Here is a 16,792-nt window from a genome sequence, read left to right as displayed (position 1 = left end):
CACTGCAGCTACATTTCCACTGAAATTGTCTTTGTGACTTGACAGAAAACATATCAAACTGTTAGCACAACTGACATAAGTTATAAATATGAATGTTAATGTAATACCTTGATTTACTTTGCTTTCTCTTCATAAAGATTGAACTGCCAAGTTGATCACTTCATCTGAACACATTTACAGTCTTGGTTTGAGCTGACTATTGATGTACAAAGTTTACATCTTCATAATTTACCTATTAAAACCTCTGTGCACAACTCATCCATCAGCCTATAAGTTATTCTTTATGTCTTGTTTGAGAAGCGAGACATGAAACAATATTACTTCAAAATGTAATTTGTTATTTTATATCTCATTTGTCACGGTTTTTGAGCACGTTCACACATAGAGTGATAATAGTAGGTGAAGAATGGAAGTGCCTTTTAATGCCTTAGGAATTATGTTGCATTTATGTTTTAATACTTTAAAAATGGAAAATAAAAACAGGACACATGATCAAAAGAACTCAGTTCCTTTGCAACTTATTTATGCGATGTCACCAGAAGCTTGTGTGAATGGACACTTTAGTAGATTTCATCCTGGATAGAATGCAAAAATTAACAAAATAAATAGAAAAATGATCCCACAATGTCAGACTTTTGAAACAACTTTTTAACAGAAAGGCATGCAATGTTCTTGATTATTTTCCTACTTTATTTGTCTGAAATTTCTGTATTTGCTATTCTTAGCAACAACGGCAGGATATGGTTCCCTCTTCTGTATTTCGACAAATTTAATAAATGGATGAGCTCAACTCAGCTTTTGTGTAAAATATTATCATGGGCCAATTTACTGTCAAATTAAACTGAAAGAAAAAGAATGTGATTAATAAAGGACAAAGACTACATGCTGTAACCACCATATCCTATCTAACTCGTCAGTGAGAATTTTTCCATGAATAAAAAAATGGTCAGGGCCACACAAAATCATTCCAAAGGCCTTGGGCCCTTCTTTGGATACCCTTGGTCTAACAAAAACAGATTAAATTATGAAGTTGTGAATTCTAAAAGTTATTAAATCTTGAATGTAAAACCACATGATAGTATCCATCTGAATCAAAGCTTATGCATTGAAGTATGCATTGAAATATTTGGAGCTTTGCCACATGTCGGGCATCAATCACACTGGGGCACAACAAAACTTGCAAAGCTGCAATACGGCAGTGTTGTGTTAGTAACCTATTGCCTGGAGATCCACTCATAAATGGGTAAGGGCAGCACTGTTTCTGTTGAAGCTGAAAGAAATACTAGCAATGAAACAGATAGTAGAACCAAAACAAGGGGAGACAGGTTTCACAAAAATAGGGCCGATGGGGTATTAATAGGATCTGGTGGAGTTCAATTTTAGTAGTCAGAAAGATAAGTGCGAGGAAAAGCAGGAGGACCCCCTGCTGGGGCGGCTCATGCAATATCTGCTCGGAGCTCCCCAGCAGGCGCCAAGCACCCCATACCAGAGTGTCGAGCTTTGATTCTGCCAGGAGCACGTTCGCTTTTTTAATAAGGGGGCAGCTCGTCTTATTTCTCCCCAGACCCAACCACAAATAGAAAGGAACACAAAGGCACACGGAAAAAAAAAAACCACACACACGCTAAAATCAATGTTTTCACAATTTAATTAAAACTGATTGTCAGAAGAATAATACTCAAAATCTGTGCTTTGTGTGGCTAAGTGAAGAGATACAGCTGGATTTTATATAATATGTATATATTTACACACACACTCACACTTGTATATCACATATGTACAAAAGGAGAAATAAAGCATTGAAACATGAGTCCAAGAGTTTTTGTGGAGATATTTCCACATTGATGCTTTGCTAATCTATTTACACCTCAAATCATACCTTTTTTTTTAAATGAAGTTGTACACCCACTAACTTCACTACCACAATATTGACCAGGTGCTGCAGTATTATTGCATCAAACTCTGATTATTTGTTTTTGGGAAAAAATGGAATATGGAGTGTATTCTAGCATGCTAGTGAACTGCTGAAAATAAATGACATTTTCTCAGTATTGTGATGCTCACAGAACGCTTGACCTGAATTATGCAGTCTTAATTTTGACACCAAGCACCTTGGGAAGGATTTGATCAAGATAAATATCTACACAGTAGAATACTGCCACCAAGTGGAGGAAACAATGCCGGTGCCTTTAATTACAGTGGTAAAGTGCAGCTTCTTCCCCACTCTGATGAAATATTTTCCCTGACGCTTAACCTCTAAACAAATGTCAGAGACAATACTCGATTCCTTATTCTCCAATTAACTGCTGGCAGTCAAGTAGTGATTTGTTTTCTTTCCTTAATGTGCAACAAACGTGAGCTGGACCAAAGCAGTTAAACTTGCAACAAGAATGAAACACAATCTGAGTGAAAGATGTTTGTATCACATCAAGCTTAAGGCACATTAAATACATTTCATGGCATCAATAAAGTGTGCTACATGGATAAGAAATGTTAATGATCCAGCTGCTCGTTTCCGTGGCAATCTACGCACCAACAAGAGGTTTCTACTTTTTTTTTTTTTTTTTTTTTTAAACAGAGGTTTCAGAATACATTTTAACTTCTGCAACAGTTTTCTAAACACAGACAGATTTGATTTCTCAGGTGATGAATGAGATGAACCGGAAGTGATAACTGAACACACAGCTAGACAGGAACTTGGGAAGGGGAAGAGGGAAGAACCCCTGGAGTTCATGAAACAGTAAAATTAAAAATGCGAGAAAATAAAAAAATCTTCTATAAATGATCACCCTTAAAAACAAACATTCATCCAATTAGAATTTACAATCCCAGTCATTACATTCGGTGATCCAGTCAAACTGATTAACTGCTGCGTTTAATTTAAACTTTTTTATGGCGTCGGAGCTGCAGCTTCCTAATGGGGTTTTCCGGCTGGAACCTCGTATTTAAAGACCACACTGAAGAGTTTTCCTCCCAGTCGGTCGGCCAACCATGAGTTCTTGATGACGGCCATCTTGAGGCTCTCACAGCTGAGCATGGCGTAGTAGTTGGTGTGGATGGCTCGACCCATTCCCTCGATGATCACCAGGTCGGTCTGCCGCTCCCTCACCAACATCGCCAGCACCTTGTCCAAGCGGCTGAGGAACCACAGAGGAGTCCGTTTTGAAATTATGACTTTACCGCCGTGAGGACGTCTCCAATTTTTGTTCTTAAATGGGATATTTGCAGCATTAATACTATCCACCCACCTCAGATCCAAACAGGGAGAACTGGAACCATCCTGGACTAATGTCAGCCTGTCCTCCCTCAGGGCCGAGCTACACAGACAAAAAAACGCAATTTGGTGCAATGCATGATATAATTACTGATGTAAGTTAAATCCTGAAATCACCCGTACTCAATCACAGGATCCATTGCTGCGATTCTTTCTGTCAGAATCTGGAGTTCGCTGTTTGTTACGTCATTTAAAGCTGGACCGGAATTACTGGCTAACACAACCTGTAAAGTGAACACATATTACAAATTACATATTACAAATTTTAAGACACATTTCATAAAATGTAGCATTTCTGCCACTCTGTCTTCAGTTCCTCACCTCTGTTCCCCGAGAGAGAAGCTCTCTGACAAAGGGCATCACCCCTAAAATGATGTCTACTCCACTGTTATCCACGAAAAACAAGGCACACCGATGAGGAGGACCCTGCAACAGAGAACCAGGATAAACTGCATTGAAGCATTAATCACAAAGGGCATGAAACACAAAAAACATCTGTCAAGAAGGAGTGTTGTGACATTTGTTGAGTTTCCACTTGAAGAAGCTCAAATGAACTATGTTTTAACTAGCAGGCAGTAGAAATGTCTGACCTTTAATCTCTCGAGCCACTGATCAAAAGAATCAACGAGCCATGGTCGATCTGAGGAAAAACAAAACATAAAAAACAGTTTGAATGAAAAGACTTTTGCTGAAGTATTTTTTCCTACCAGTTTAAAGTAAGAATAGGGAAACAGTCCTATCTGATAAATGTACATATTGGATAGAAGTGCACAGACTTAGAGGAATATAAAAGCTGTTTTGAAAGCTTGTTGCATCAGGCAAATGTAGTTTTACATCCTTCAGTAAGATTCGTTTTGGACATTTGTGTAAGGGAAGACAGGCAAAGCTATTTACAAAAGCCATAATCATTTTACCCTTCGCATTGCAAAAGTATTAGTAAGCCTTGAACTCTTTCACATTTTTTTGACAAACCGTGTTTATTCAATCACTTCAACTTTTAAAAGAAGTGCTATTATGTGCTCCCAGGCACGTAGTGCACAATCAAGTAACTATGTTACCTTCAGTTGTTACAAAAATGCTGTACATATTAAACATGACTTAAAAGAATCTGACTTTGTAATTTTACGCCTTGAAATTGACTTCTGTCTCTGTGAGGAGCTCCTGCTCTTTCCGACACTCTGCCTTCAGCAAATCATCACAACAATCTCGCATCATAACAACGTCGATTGGATTACAGTCCAGTGCTTTCTTCGGAGTGTTGGACTGAAATGGTTTGTATTTTAAGCAATCACTAAACATGTGCTCTGGTCAGATGATCAAACATTTTGACCTAAACTGGTAAAATGTCCCCCAAAATACAGTCTGGTTTTCTGCATTTATATCCATATTTATAGGTTTGTGGTTAATAGCTGACATAAGACACTAGCAAACTGAACAATAAGCTATGTATGTTTTATTTCTTCTTGCTCAACCCAAAAGCACACAAAACAATGTCTACTCCAGATAAGAGATTATTAGAGAGACTACATTGTCACTGAACCCAGACACAAACTCAAAGTGGATGTTAAATATCTTTTGATTCAGAGATAAATGCTGCAACTGTAATATCATGCTGTTTTTGTTCCTGATTAACAGACATAATTAAACAGAAACGTTTGGATACCTTCTAACCGTCGTTTAGCTTCCTCAAACCCAAACTCAGGGTTAGATTCCAGCACCCTGTATGTATAAAAGCAAAAGTATGAGAAAAGAGTTTGAAACAAACTTAAGAATGATTCCAGTGGATCACAGTAAAATGCAAAGTTCCAAATAAAAATAAAAAAGGATTAGGACTGAACTGCATTCAGTCAAAATATTGTAGATTACAACACCAAAAAGAGGAGCAAAGTTTGTTTGAAAATTTGTCATGGTCATAGGAGTGAAACTAATTGCTCAGTTTCAGTCCTATTTTTAAATATTTGGAGATTAACAAAGTACGGGCTGACTAAAGCTGAGAACGCACTAAAATTTTAAAAGCAGTTTTACATTTGATTACCAACCAGGAAAAGTCTGCGATTGTAGGAGCCAGTTGGTCAATCAAGTTGGGACAATAAATATGTTGGCGAGAGAGGATGGAAAGGCTGAATTCTGCAAGTATGCACGTGAGATATTTGGCCCATTTCCGTCACAGCCAAGACATATTGAAAAATTTTCGAGCAGAATGTTTTTGAGTTTGAACTAATTCCAAATTCAGTTTCTTAAAAAAACTATTTGCTATTTATAAAACGGTATTAGCTGATTTTGCCAGTGTTTTATATGCCAGTTTTTCTTTTTTTTAATAACTGTACTAATTTTTGTTTATACTTTTGTCCGTATCTAAATGCTACAAATTTGTCTAAGACGTAAAACATTTTTTTAAATAAATTCAGCTTTAATTTAAGAAATTAATTTGTGAAATAAATTATATCATGAACGTTAACCTAGGGTTTCCACCATAGTTCAAAATGTTCAGTTTGCTTGGTAAATCATGTACTCTGTGACCCCATAGCAGGTGAAGTTGCTACGGGGCAACTTCACCTGCCCCGTAGCAACAGCCTGGCTGTGAACAGCTTGGCTGTATGATCTCCAATCTTTCAGTAGGGAAAGAAAAATCTGTTAGTATAAACTCCTCTTTTTAAAATCTATAAACACTGTGAAAGCTGTGTAAACCATAATAGATGGAAGAAAAGAAAAAAACAATCTCAAAATATGTACTTTATATAGTAATCTTACTCTGACACGGCCTTGGCCCCCCAGTCAAAAACATTCCCAGCCAAGACGCCCCTAACCAGAGCAAACTGTCTGTCCTCCCAGCTCAGCTCCTCCAAGGACTTCACTGCTTTCTCATAGTACTTGAGAGCAATGTCGTTTTCCCTTTCTTTAATCTGAAACGGAACAAAATGCAACATTGCAGTTATTGCATTAAACCAGTAACAGGCTTAAGTAAGTCACACTTACAACTGCAAGAAAATGATTAAACTACGACAGTGCTTTGTTTAATTTTAACGCATGGAAATCATTTGTGTCGCTGTAAGACTGTAGAAGACTAAATGAGCGACAGTATGAATCAGTGAGGACCAAACTAGTGTAGAGCACAAACATAACAAGGAGAGTAACAGATTTGACAGGTTTCACTCAGACCTTAGAGTAGGGATCAGGAAAGTTGAACTCGTTTAAACAGTGTTCCCTCGTGTCTAACAGACTTCTGACAGTGAGGGATCCATAAGCACTAGGTGAGAAGAAAAGCACTCTACATTAGCCAAAGAAAAACATAAACAGACAGCAGAGCTGGGATGGAAGCACGTTTTTCTCGCAGATTATTTGCGACAGACTGAATTTATAGAAACAAAAACTCTAAGTTTGACATCAATGATTGTTTTCCCCAATCACATACCCAGACATTAAGCATCAACAAACTAAATTACAACTAATGCACACTTACTTAGCACAGGTCACTCCTAAAACCGAAATAATAGATAGAATTAACATTAAAAATTCCTTTGAAATGAGGAGGCAGTAAAAGCAAGTATGAAGACATGAAGCTAATGCAGACAATGAGAAGGTTTTTAGTTTGGATTTAAAGGCAACCTCTAGGTTAAGCTGAAGCAGACAGGACATGCAAGAACCCTTACAATGGCTGATGGCGCAGAGTTTGGAGTTTGTGTAGATACTTCTGACGAAACTTCTCAGCTCGCTCGGCTGCCTCCGGTATGTCCGGCTGGCTCGCTACAGCTCTCTTCACCACCTGCTCCAAGAAAGAAGAGCCACCTTCAGTCCTGTTCACAGCCTGGCTGGACTACATTTTTAGGGCTACGACTGTCACATGGCGAACATACAGAAGAGGATTAGGCCATGGGAGGGAAAAAAGTTTAATCCAATACTGTGTTGAGATTTGTTTTAATAAATATTTCAAAACATAAAATCTATGAGATAACCTAACTTCAGAAGTTAAAATCTTCTTAAACGGCTCGGAGAGAGTAATCCTAATGTCCAAAGGAAAACTCTAAATTGGGCTGCTTGAAAAAATTAGACATAGATCTAACTGTAACAGTTCATGTATTTTTAAAATTTGATTTTGAAAGTATTTTTGCAACTGTTCACAAGTTTGTCTGAATTAATTTCAGTTATCTTACCCCATCTAAAGCTTCTTCAAAGCAGGATAGCCAGTATTCCCGGGCCTGAGCGTCCTCTGTGAGGTCGACTGTGTCGGGGATGTAGGAGGAAGGATCCTGGAGTAGAGGCAAATTCACCAGCTGTCTATCCAGACGGTCCATCTCTAACATGTCAAACTGGAAACAGCAAAGTGATATCAATCAACACAAACTGTAAGTTTTGTTCAAAAACAAAAAGAAAATAAACTCTTGAAATGTTGAAAATCACTATCCCTCAGCCCACATACATTAGAAATAACTTGAAAGTACTTCTTGCAGCACTGGCAGTTTTTTCTAATGTTAGTAATTTTCCTCCAATTTGACACAAAGAAGGGTTGGAGCGACAAGTTAAGAAGAAGCAGCGAGTTAAAGCAGGACTTAGTCCTAAAAGCCACTAGCAAGACAATTCTCCCAGCTAAGCCGTGAATCTCTGCAACTTTTCCAAAGTTAGCACAAGCATCTAGGTTGCCACTTTCATCAATGCTCTCCCTGCCTGGCCAGTCAGGTTTGGTAGAAGGCCAAGCTGTGAAATACTGCTGTCATTTTCAGATTATGAATAGAACAGTGTGTGATGCTCAAAGCACAACTCCACTTATTCAAAATCTCATACCTGATCAGTCTGGTGTGTTCCTTGGTCTTTGTAATGATGTTTGTTCACCAGTTTTCTATAGACACACATTTCTCAGAGAATGTGTGTTTATAGTAACACTAATTTACACACAGTTGGACTATCTACTAATGAGGTGATTTAAGGGCATTGATTGTACTTATTGCATTTGATTGTATCTGTATTTGATTGTGTTTAAGAGGCTAAATACAAATGGAAGTCACACTTTTCAGAAATTTAATTTAAAGGCTTTTAAAACCAATATAAAATATTTTTTTCTCTACTTCACAATCACTATTTTATGTTCTCCAATCACATACTATCTCAAAAAAGCATATCAAAATGCAAGATCTATGGCTATAAAGGTTCAAGATACTTTTGCACTGGATACTTTTGCAAGCTACTGCATACAAACTCTTCTGAACTGCATGAAAAACAACTGATCTAAAATATCACCCTGTGATGAATGTATTCCTAAATGGATGCAAAAACATTCCCAGGGCATCTAAGAGTGAAGGGAATATTAGTTTCTATTTTTCTACAGGAGCCTAAAGCTTCGAAGCACCACATCAGGAGATGAAAAAGCACAGTGCACACTGTTATTGACCACTGGAAACAACAAGCAAGTCATTTTAAATCATCTGGTCAGAAAATAACTTGGTTAGAAACAAATTAGAAGCAGGTGATTTAGAGCTAAGCAGCCTTACGTCAAACGGAGCAAACATGGTTTCTGTCACGGCTTGAGAGTTAAGCTTCAAGCTATGCAACAAAGAACTGTAAGCAGAGGCAGTCAGTGTGTCATTAAAGCAAGGAAAACACACGAAGCAGGAGGAGATACTTACAGGAAACTGAAGGAAAGAGTTAGGTGAACAGAAGAATGTGTGGAAAGGAAATGGATGATTATCAGACTCAAAATGTGGCTTTGTATGATTACAATGATTATGGTTTTAAATAAAGAATTTTAAAAAATGAGAAAATTATATTGAAGAAAAAAAAAAAACAGAAAATGGATGCCTTTGTGTGATAAATAGGCCAAAGGATCATATGACTTACTGTTCCACTGCGAGCACGCTGCATTGGATTCATGTCAGGAGAGACACTCATCAAACCGGAACTTCCTGCATAATTTTCACCCCAGCTGTACTGGTTTGGATCTAAAGAAGAAAAACAACCTCATAATTATATCCATTAGCATGTCGATGACATTGTAATAATATGATTTTTGATCTTTTAAATGTGGCAACACAAGAAGATATAAAATCTAATGACACTATTTAGTTAAATCCAGTCACATGAGCTGCAGGTATGACATTGAAACAGGCGATTCAGTCATTTCAGGCCTGAGGCTCTCTCTCCTCTGATTATGATGCAATCACTGAAACTGGAATATGAGAATGGTTGCAACAGCAGTAGCAGCTTGTGGGTTTGTAAAATGCGTCACTTAATTTTTTTTCCTGTGATTTGTATTGCTATTTATGCTGGCTAAACATACTCCTATGATATCACTGCAATGTTAACATTTCTGCATGGCAAGCTGTAAAATAGCAGGATTCAGCTAAGATTTTCCTCAGCACCTCCACCGCCCTACATTCCTGTGCGGAAATTCAAGCTCTTACAAGTTTCTATTTAGCTCTTTTTTTTTTGTACTGCGTCCTGATGGGAGAATATACCAGACTAATATGTCCTTACTATCTTCCTCTGCTCCTTTGAGGAAAGCTCCAATGGCTCCAAGATAGCCTTCATGTCTCAAAAACAAAGCCTGAACTTCACCCTGCAACAACAGAACAGGAGGGGGCTCAACATATGAGCAACACATAGAGCAGATGATGGAACTTCTGTGTCATAAAAGTAAATAAATCCTACCTTTGTAAAGAAATTGATGCTATAAGTTATTGTGTGCATGGTGACAGGGTGTCCTCTGATAAAGAAGCCTCCAAAGTACACTCTGGACAGGTTGTGGAGTTTGGCGTACAGACAGGCTAGCTGCCCGATGTCGTTGCTGATCATATGGAGTAAACTCTTGGCCATGTCTTCGTTAGAGAACTCTACAATTCAAAAACAAATTATATGAGAAAACAGTCTTCTATCTCAGGAAAAATATAGTCCCCTGCAAATGTAGTCATATCACTTATGACTGTCGTGTTACAACCACACATTTTAATACTGTGCTCCATGAGGCGTTTAAAGCTTGAGATACTGTTTTATACCCTAAACTTTAAACTTTGCTGCAGTTGTGTCCCTTGACTGTTTGCTCTGTTTGTTTACCTTCATGATGCTCTTTGTTCATTACTGTTCTCTCACAAACTAGACAACTTCTGAAGGCCATTGTCTTCATTAAATTTTAATTAGGAGTATTAGACTAAAAGGGGTGGAACAGAAATGCACACCACACTTTTCATAATGTTTGGGGAAAAAATGGAAATCATGTATAATTTCCTTACCCAATTACAAACCTGCATTACTTTAGTGTTGGGGGGAAAAAATTAAAACCTAAATTGTTTTGTCACAGGTTAAATGTTTTAGATCGTGAAAATATATTAGACAAAGATAACTTCAGGCAAAATGAAATCCAGGATCCTCGAAGATCCTGGTTTACTTTTTCTCAGCACTGCACTGGAATAATAATAAAAAAATTCTCTAATTCTGTGGTGTTGTGACAAAAGAGGATACACTGAAAAAGCACTGCAAGCCAAAAAGGGATTTGTATCTATTAATAATATTGGAATTCAGAATAAAGATGAATAAACTACAACAGCAGTTGCTCAACAGCAGGAAAGGGTTAGCTTTGCTGCCGTTTTATTTCCTAACATTTGAAATATCAGCAATGGGTGAAAGGCAATCATTTTCATTCTTCATTATGACTAAATGAACCCTGTGTTAATGAAACAACGCAATGTACATAATGTATTTAAATAACATAATTATGTGTGTTTTAGCATTTTAACACAATAATATGTTTAAAAAGGTTGTAGCTACTGAGTTATATCTTTAAAGACCCCATTAACTTTAACTGATGGTGGTTAAAATTGAGTTTGGTTGCCAATGTATTGAAATGTAAAATCTGTAGGTCATGAAAAAACAGAAACCAAAGTCTAAACTTTCACTAAAAATTGTGTTAATGATTTTTAAGTAGCTAATACACAACGCTGTAGCTGCTGTCAATTCAAATTGATGGTCCTTTTAAAAAATGGTCCACACTGTATTTAATTTTGTAATATCAATAAACTGCATATCCAAAATAATAATAATTCTTGCAGTCCTCCGGGAAAAGACGTATGCTCAAAATATATTTCAACATGACATCCGTTTGTCTGTGCATCACCTTTGTCAGCAGTTGCAGACTTCCCAAAACTACTTGCTATTAGATCTCCAGTCAACCCCAAACATGCGTAAGATCCTCCGTAGATGTCTTTGACAAGCATATCGACGCTCGAATGCTGTCCTTTGGAGGCCAACTGTAGTAACTCATCAAATCTCTGCACACGAGAAAGATAAATGCAGTTTAGGAGACTCGAGGAAACTGAAATGCACCGAGATGGCAGCACAATAAATGAAATAAAGTAACAACTACAGAACTTTATTAGAGATACCTTTGTCTTGGTGAGCAACGCTCCAAGGCCCCAGAATGTTCCACCGCCTATTGAGCTTCCACCTATTCGCTCAAATTTGTCCTCTGATTCAACCTGTCAAAAATACACAAAGATGTGCATAAGAGGATAAATATGTCAAAATAAAGAAAAGGTGCTGAAAATTCATGCTCACATCCAGTCTGACTGTGTGTGAGCAGTTTGGCAAAACAAACTACCTTTTGTGTTTTCCTGTTTTGCTTTCCAGATGAGCAAAACAGGAAAACACAAACAGACATAATACTTACACCTGAAGGTCTTCAAAGAAATGACTTCAGAGGAAAAATGGAAATACGTGCAACACTCTCAGCTTTTTACTTGTAAAATCTTTCTGCTTCATAACTTTGCATGACTTTGTGTTGGTCTATAACACTAAACCTACTGAAGTTAATGGTAGAAAGAACAGTAAATATGAACAAATTTAATTTTGTGAGTCACTTTATTAAGAGGTGTAAATACGGTATCTTGACCTTATAAGATAAGTAATTGACAATACTATTTAATTAGTAGTTTGTTCACAAATGGAAATGAAAATACAGCCCAAAGCTCATAAGCTCATATTTATACATAAGTTACATAAATTCAAGTTCTCTATAATTACCTTGACTATTGAGACCCCTGAGCCGATGTTCACAAGCAGGTAGGGGAAGATGTCAGGATTAGTGGTCTGAAAGCGGAACTCTGAGTCAGCATGTTTGGCATAAACGAAAGCCTCATGGGGGATGTTCTTCAGCACAAAATTACAGCCCTTGATGAGACAGGTCATCTCATCCTCTTTGTCCACTCTGCCACAGTGCAACACACAAACAAATATAAGACAATCTCCTCGCTCTGTTAATAATCGTCAGGAATCTGATTTTCCTACAATGATGCAAGAGGACAAACATTTCAAATGAAAAGCAGATCTAACTTCACAGCTATAGAGGCAGATTATAAAAATAAATATCATCTGAACTTTTAAACTTCTACATATGCAGCTTCTAGAACAGTCAGGCTTTTCAATTTAATCTGTTTTGTTAGCTGGCAAATTAACTCTCACTGCAGCAGAAATTATAAAGATAAATAAAGGGCTACTAAACTCTCAAAACTTATATCCTTGAAAACAGAAATACAAAAAGCCCGTTCCACAACACAAACTCATATTACATTGTCTGCATCAGTTACAGTGAGAACTATTGTTTATTACAGTGTTGTTCTATGGAATATACCCGAATTAGGCTTTCTTTCGCTTTGTACATGCAGACTTTCCAGTTCAGTGTTGCTGGAGTATTACTATCAGCAAATCCATTTGTTCTCTAATGACTCGATTCATAGCTGCACAAAACTGCACAAAATCAGTTTTTTATTTCATGACGTTGGTAAAAGTAAAACTGCCATTGGTAACATAATCCATTTCCCCTACTATAGTAAACATCACAGTCACAGTTTATCGAACAGCGTTTGATTTATTTGAAGATAAGTAGATTTCTTTTGAAATCAACAGGTTTAATAGTCTAAGCATTTAAGCAGCTATTGATTCGAATGGGAGCAAGTTCTTCATTAACTCAGACAAGGTCAGAACTCCATCAAACAAAAGAAGTAAAGGATTTTATTTCAATATCGGAGCTATCTTATCTACTTTCAAAATTACTGTTACTTTTTAAAGTATGTATCACTTTTCATTTAAATAGTGCTTGTTTATTGGGATCAAATATATAGAAGTCCCAATTTTTCTGCTTCATTGCCACATGGTGCCTTACTTTTGGCTTAATGAAATTGTCTCATATTATTATTACTTTGCTTGCTTACAAGGACAACCTTATTAAGTAAGAAATAAATCCCTCTGTTCTAAGAATACCCTCAAGTTGTCAGATGATTAACTATAAACCGAATGAATCAGAAAGCAGGTTAAGTTGCCTGTTTTATTTTAAGTTTTAACCATTCTACATACTGAGATTACTCAATATTAATCAGTATATTGCAATGCAATGTAATAATTAGCCCTATTGCTGTGATATTTGAGTCCCAGTTGTGTATAGCACCACTGCTGCAACTCTGTAGTTATGATGCACAGCCGATGTGCCAGAATTTTCCAAAATGCCCCCCAAATTTTTTACTGTCTGGCATGGATGGTGTTATACAGTGTTATATAAATTGTTCACAGTCAATTCCTGAGCACATTCTATTGTGTCTTCAAACTCCAGTAAAAAACACTTACATATTACTGGGAAGGGGGTATTAGGTTGAATGAATGTGTCAATTCATTGTCATTTATTCAAACTAAAGACAGAAAATTCACTGAAAGAGAATTTATTACACACTCCATTGCAATATATAAAAACTAAATTTGGTAATTAAAGATCCCATTTTCATGAGTCTCAGCATAAATTAAAAACAAATTAGTCAATAATTTCAGGTTGTATAACGTAGCAGCTGTCTTAACATCTAACCTTCACACATGTCTTGTGAAATGAACATTTTTGTAACATACTCTACAAGGCATGTTTGTATACTCACTTGAGCCCAAGTTTCCTTTCTATTAGCTCTTTAAACTTGTGCGCCCCTCCACCTGTAGCTTTAATGACTTTGGTCTCGGTGTTGACCAGGTGGTCTTTGATAAAGTCCAAGCACGTCTCAATGTAGGCATTTTCAAACTTGATAAAGTGCAGGCGAGCTGTGACCTCTTCCTGTACTGCTATTTCATACAGCTTGTCGCCTGCTGCTTCCTGCGATTAAAGAAAGGATGATACGCATTGAGAATCTCAAAAAGAAAAAAAAAACTCCAGAGGCTCCCCACAGACTTTTGTTTATTTATTTACAACCGTACCTTTGTGCTGTGGTCGAAGGATCGTACTTTGGCCACTTTGTGTTGAACAGTAGAGTAATAAGCAAGCTTAGTCAGAGATCCACCTGTTAATGTAAACACATAAGCAGTAAACAACAGAAACCGTGAGTTAATGTGAAAATGACAAAACTGGTAACAGTTCACCAAGTTGTGGTGGTTAAAACATCCGTTTCAAACAAAAACAAACGTTATCCAAAAAAAAAAAAAAAACCTCTAAGACCTTTTCCCAGAGAAATTACGCTACATCTGACACAAATAAACATTAGTGTCTTTTAAGAAGCTACGATGCTATTTGTTTTGTTTACTTTTATCTAAGAAGTCATGTGTTGCAGGAGCCTTGCCCTAAATGTGAGGATTAGCTACATCGCTACAAAAGTTATTAATGTTTCCAGAAGAGGTACAAAGTTTCCGATTACCTATGTCTATGGCAAAGCGCTTTGCATTCTCCATATTACGGAAAATTTCATCCGGTGGAAGGGTAATGCTTTTATCCATGGTGTGACTACTTGTGTTGCTGTCAACTCGACCACATTCCGCCATGGTCGGCTATGCTATGACGCCGCATACGTGCCGTACGTACAGTCCTCACAGGAACCAATCAGCTTGCACGCAAAGTAAGAGAGGCGTGAGCGTAGTGGGGTTGCCTTTCATTTTAAGACCTTCAATGAAACATATTCTTGTAGGTAGTTTTCTCTAACAAACAGTTTTAACGTAGACTGCAATATTGTATCTTTCAATATTTTTAACATTACATTATATGTATTATATGCATATATATAGTATTTACTTGTAATCCAGTGAAAATAAGAGTCTTAATCTGTAAAAAAAAAATTGTCTCATTTTCAGCCTTGGTCACTGCCGTCTAAAAAAATTAAATAAAAATAAAATAAAATAAATAAATAAATAAATAAATAAATAAATAATAATAATAATAATAATAATAATAATAATAATAATAATAATAATAATAATAATACCAGATGTTGCAATAATTTGTTCATAATAAAAAACATAAATAAATAAAAAACTGTGGTGATGTCTCTATATCTGCTGTCAAATATAATCTTTGTTGAATAAAAAAATAACACCTTAAAATGTGTCTTTGATGTTTTTTTAATACACCATGATCAAATATATAAAGTAACTCACATTAAATCTTTGTGAGAGACCAATTTAATAGTTTCATTTTGTTGAAAAAATATGCTCCTTTACACATGTTTGCAAAAAAACATTTTCTTCACAGAGAAGTGAAGAAAATCTTTCTTCACTTCTCTGTGACCATTACTAGTCACTAATGGTTAAAAACAACAAGTAATAAAGATGAAAAAAAAATACACAAAAATTGTGGCACTGTCCCAACCCACATAACGTTACCTGCAGTTTGTGTTTTTTTTTAAAATTTTTATTTATTTTTTTTGTTTGTTTGTTTCTTTTCAAAAATTAATGTTCAGGGTTGTTCAGGGTTCCTGATAAAGTCAGGAAAAAACTGTATTCTTAGAATATAATTTTGTGACCTCACAAAGTAAGAAAGTATCATATCAGGAAGAAAATAATTTTAACTCAGAAATTAAAATGTCAGAGTGACAACATGATGTATAATATATTCTTAATGTATTTATTATTTTCAAACCAATATGGTTTTGTCTTTATTTATAGATATTCACCAAGATCTCCAGAGGGCGCCCTTTTCTGCACTGTTATTGGTTTGGACTGTGGTGGTCAGAGGGGAAAATACCTTTCAGGTTCAAGGGAAACCTGCAACTTTTTGTAATAGTTTAGTTGCCTTTTCTGGTTTTGTGGGTTAGCTTTATCTACCTTGGAAACTAGGTTCTCTTTGAGGGACCTGGACTCAGGAGAGGCTTAAGCTGCCACTGATTTGCTTTTTGCATAATTTCTCCATCAGACATTTTATGAGCTGCAGCAAGAAAAACAAAAGAATACATGAGTTAAGTGGCACTATGAGAAGAATAGTTGTCTTACTTCTAATGTTATATTTACCTTGTTGTTTAGAGTCGGAAGCGCTTGAGAGCTGCTCACTCCTGGAGTGATTGTAGGTGTCATGGATCCCTGGTCTATGCAGGTTTCTATAAAGAAGAGCTGATTTTTTTTCCCCCATTCCTTCCTATTTATGAACATCTCCATCTGAAAATGAGAATCTTAATCTGTGCAAAGTTTCTCACAGTTTCAGCCAATCAGAGAGCCTTATGAGACAATAGGCAGTAACAGCCTATGTGCTGTTATTCTGCTTGATGGGACAATAGTTGGGCCTCAGGGGAACAGGTGGATGACTAA

The 16,792-nt window shown here is 36.5% G+C and overlaps 1 protein-coding gene across 1 annotated transcript; it reads right to left on the bottom strand.

The window, feature by feature from the left end:
* Positions 1 to 1,630: 1,630 nt before the first annotated feature.
* pank4 (pantothenate kinase 4 (inactive)) lies at positions 1,631 to 15,657 on the bottom strand. Its single transcript, XM_014985217.2, has 19 exons — positions 14,917 to 15,657; positions 14,483 to 14,565; positions 14,173 to 14,381; positions 12,278 to 12,461; positions 11,641 to 11,733; positions 11,373 to 11,526; positions 9,914 to 10,095; positions 9,740 to 9,821; positions 9,104 to 9,204; positions 7,426 to 7,581; positions 6,925 to 7,037; positions 6,434 to 6,521; positions 6,026 to 6,177; positions 4,938 to 4,993; positions 3,865 to 3,914; positions 3,596 to 3,700; positions 3,398 to 3,498; positions 3,249 to 3,317; positions 1,631 to 3,137 (listed from the first exon to the last, which is right to left on the bottom strand). The coding sequence occupies exons 1-19, from the start codon at positions 15,038 to 15,040 to the stop codon at positions 2,915 to 2,917; spliced, it is 2,325 nt and encodes a 774-aa protein (XP_014840703.1). The 5' UTR covers positions 15,041 to 15,657; the 3' UTR covers positions 1,631 to 2,914.
* Positions 15,658 to 16,792: the final 1,135 nt, after the last annotated feature.

The sequence above is a fragment of the Poecilia mexicana genome, unplaced genomic scaffold (genome assembly GCF_051168715.1).
Source record: "Poecilia mexicana isolate PSO_F unplaced genomic scaffold, ASM5116871v1 scaffold_5, whole genome shotgun sequence".
In the NCBI taxonomy this organism is placed as follows: Eukaryota; Metazoa; Chordata; class Actinopteri; order Cyprinodontiformes; family Poeciliidae; genus Poecilia; species Poecilia mexicana.
The sequence above is the reverse complement of the archived record's forward strand: the minus strand, read 5'-3'. Positions and strand labels throughout refer to the sequence as shown.